Raw genomic sequence first — 2,218 nt, forward strand, 5'->3', positions numbered from 1 at the left:
CTGCGGATCATACATTTTTCATATAGGCTTGCATTACTTTTAGGAAATGCAACAGGTTACTGGTGTCAGCCGGCGAGAGACGAAGTAGGTTAGGTGGGAAATGGGTTTTTGGATCCAACAATAGACTCCAGAGAGAAGAAACGGGGGGGATGTTGAGGTGGCCCCGGGTTAGGTGATGAGGAAGGAAAAGGGGGGAAGGAGGGGGGGGGGTCTTTGTTTTCTTTTTTTTACGCACCAGCTCCCGTCAGAGAAGTCTCTCTGCTTTGTCATCCGCCGTCTGCAAAGCCACGTCTGAGCTCTTCAGAATCCCCAGCTCCACCGTTTTATCCGGGGGAGCGCCGCTGTCCGTGCCGCCGCCTCCTCCTCCTCCTCCTCCTCCTCCTCCTCCATCATATCCCCCGTTGTCGTGACCCGACACGGCGCTGCTGCCGTTCTCCCACGTAATCCGAGTCGGCGCGTGCACGGGCACCGTCCCGTTCATCTCCTTGCCGTTGCCCAGGCTCTTCTTCTCCCCGGCCTCCAGCGGGTTCATGCCGCTCTTGGAGAGCCGCTCCGACAGCTTCCTGGCCCAGTGCGTGAAGTTGATGTCCAGGGCGCCCCGGTCCGCGTCCTCCGCGTACACCTGGATGTTCCCGGTGTACCACAGGAGCCACCAGATCAGGCTGACGAAAATAATGAGCGCGCCGGTGTAGATGAGGAAATCCCCATAGAAGCGGCCGTCCACGTTGAGGTTGGCGAAAATCCCGACCAGGAGCACGGCCAGACCGCCGACGTCAAAGACGACGGCGAGGAAGAATAACGGCCCGCACTTGCCCACGCAGTTGTGGGCCATGCCGGAGGAGAGAGGCGAGCTCGACTAGCGGCACGGCGGAGTTTAACTTGTTTTTCAGGACGCACATTTCCTCACCTTACACCTGTATGGTGCTCACCTATGCCCAAACCCCGCCCGTCCCCCGTGACGTCATGGTAAACCAGTGGGGCTCCCAGGGGCCTCCTCATATCATCGTGCTGCCTTCACGGGCGCCTCGTAAATCTCCCTCGCTGCTTCCCAGGTTGGGAAGACCAATGCTGCGTTCAGGTCGTATAGGGAAAAGACGGGAGATATGAGCTTTCTACTTGAAAATACGGTTCACCTCAGCTTTCAGATGGTAAATAAATACAAATTCAGACTTTCTTTCTCAGTGTAAAAAGTGCAAAAAAGCTGATCAGGAAAGATCATAGTCTACACAACACTTCAATCATGGTGGCCCGACGGGTTTAAACAAGTCTGAATGCCGTGAACTCTTCCAAGTCGTTGCTTCTAACCGTCAAGTTATTGTGACGGTATGCCACATTCAGGTCATGTTAGGTTTACCGTACATGTGAGCTGCCAACTGGGAAAAAGCATCACGTCAGCCTCCTAGTGATAATTAGGTTACAAGGATATGTGGGATTTTTTTCTAGGCTCCGATATTTCTCACTTGGCGTCACGACTTGTGGAAGTGTGTTAACACAAGTGGCAAACACACTGCAGAAAATACAGCTTCATCAGCAGTTCAAGATCCAAAATGATCAGTTCTATTCACACTAATACAAAGTGGGTAATGTTTGCTGCAGTTTGTTTATGAATGATTTTAAATTCACAAATGGAAATTATTTTGGGTGAAGGTTCCAGCAGCAGGAATGTAACTGATTTAAAAAACGTATTAAAATCAACTAAAAGAAGAACCAAGTGTGAAAATAGACACATACAATACAATTGATTTACATAGAATGGCTATCAGTCACATATAATAACAAAATAAATCACTTTAATATGAGATTATAGATTAATGGAAAGATTAATGAAACTTTAATGGGAGATTGGGTCGTTGTAGCAACAGAGAATAAGTTATAGATAATAAGGGAGAACTGATAATAACACAAGTAATTACAACAATCAAATACAATGAGAATAATACAATAAATGAATAGTTAAACATGCAGTACCTTTGTGGAGATATTTACAAGTTTGAAGTGGATGTGCAAATGTGCATCGCTAGCTGTTCACATTATCAGGTGTACAGATGCAAGGACATATGTATAGACATTTCTGGCTTTGTTGCAAAGATGACTGGCGCCATCTAGCAGTCAAATTATGCAGCAATATGTACAGAACTGTGTCCGGACATGCGCGTATGCATTGTAGACTATTCCACATGTGCAAAACATCAGATATGTATTCAATTATTGACACGGC

General features: G+C 47.6%; 1 protein-coding gene across 1 annotated transcript; it reads right to left on the reverse strand.

The window, feature by feature from the left end:
• Positions 1-367: 367 nt before the first annotated feature.
• Positions 368-832, reverse strand: LOC139666292 (transmembrane protein 238-like; the record flags this gene model as incomplete). The annotated part of the gene is made up of 1 exon (XM_071545466.1): positions 368-832. A coding segment is annotated over exon 1 (465 nt), but the record flags the coding sequence as incomplete, so codon positions are not given.
• Between the last annotated feature and the right edge of the window lie 1,386 nt (positions 833-2,218).

The sequence above is a fragment of the Centroberyx affinis genome, unplaced genomic scaffold (assembly GCF_046629955.1).
Source record: "Centroberyx affinis isolate AG114_WGS23_722 - 3 ecotype Tasmania unplaced genomic scaffold, CSIRO-AGI_Caff_v1 ptg004926l_1, whole genome shotgun sequence".
NCBI classification, from domain to species: domain Eukaryota; kingdom Metazoa; phylum Chordata; class Actinopteri; order Beryciformes; family Berycidae; genus Centroberyx; species Centroberyx affinis.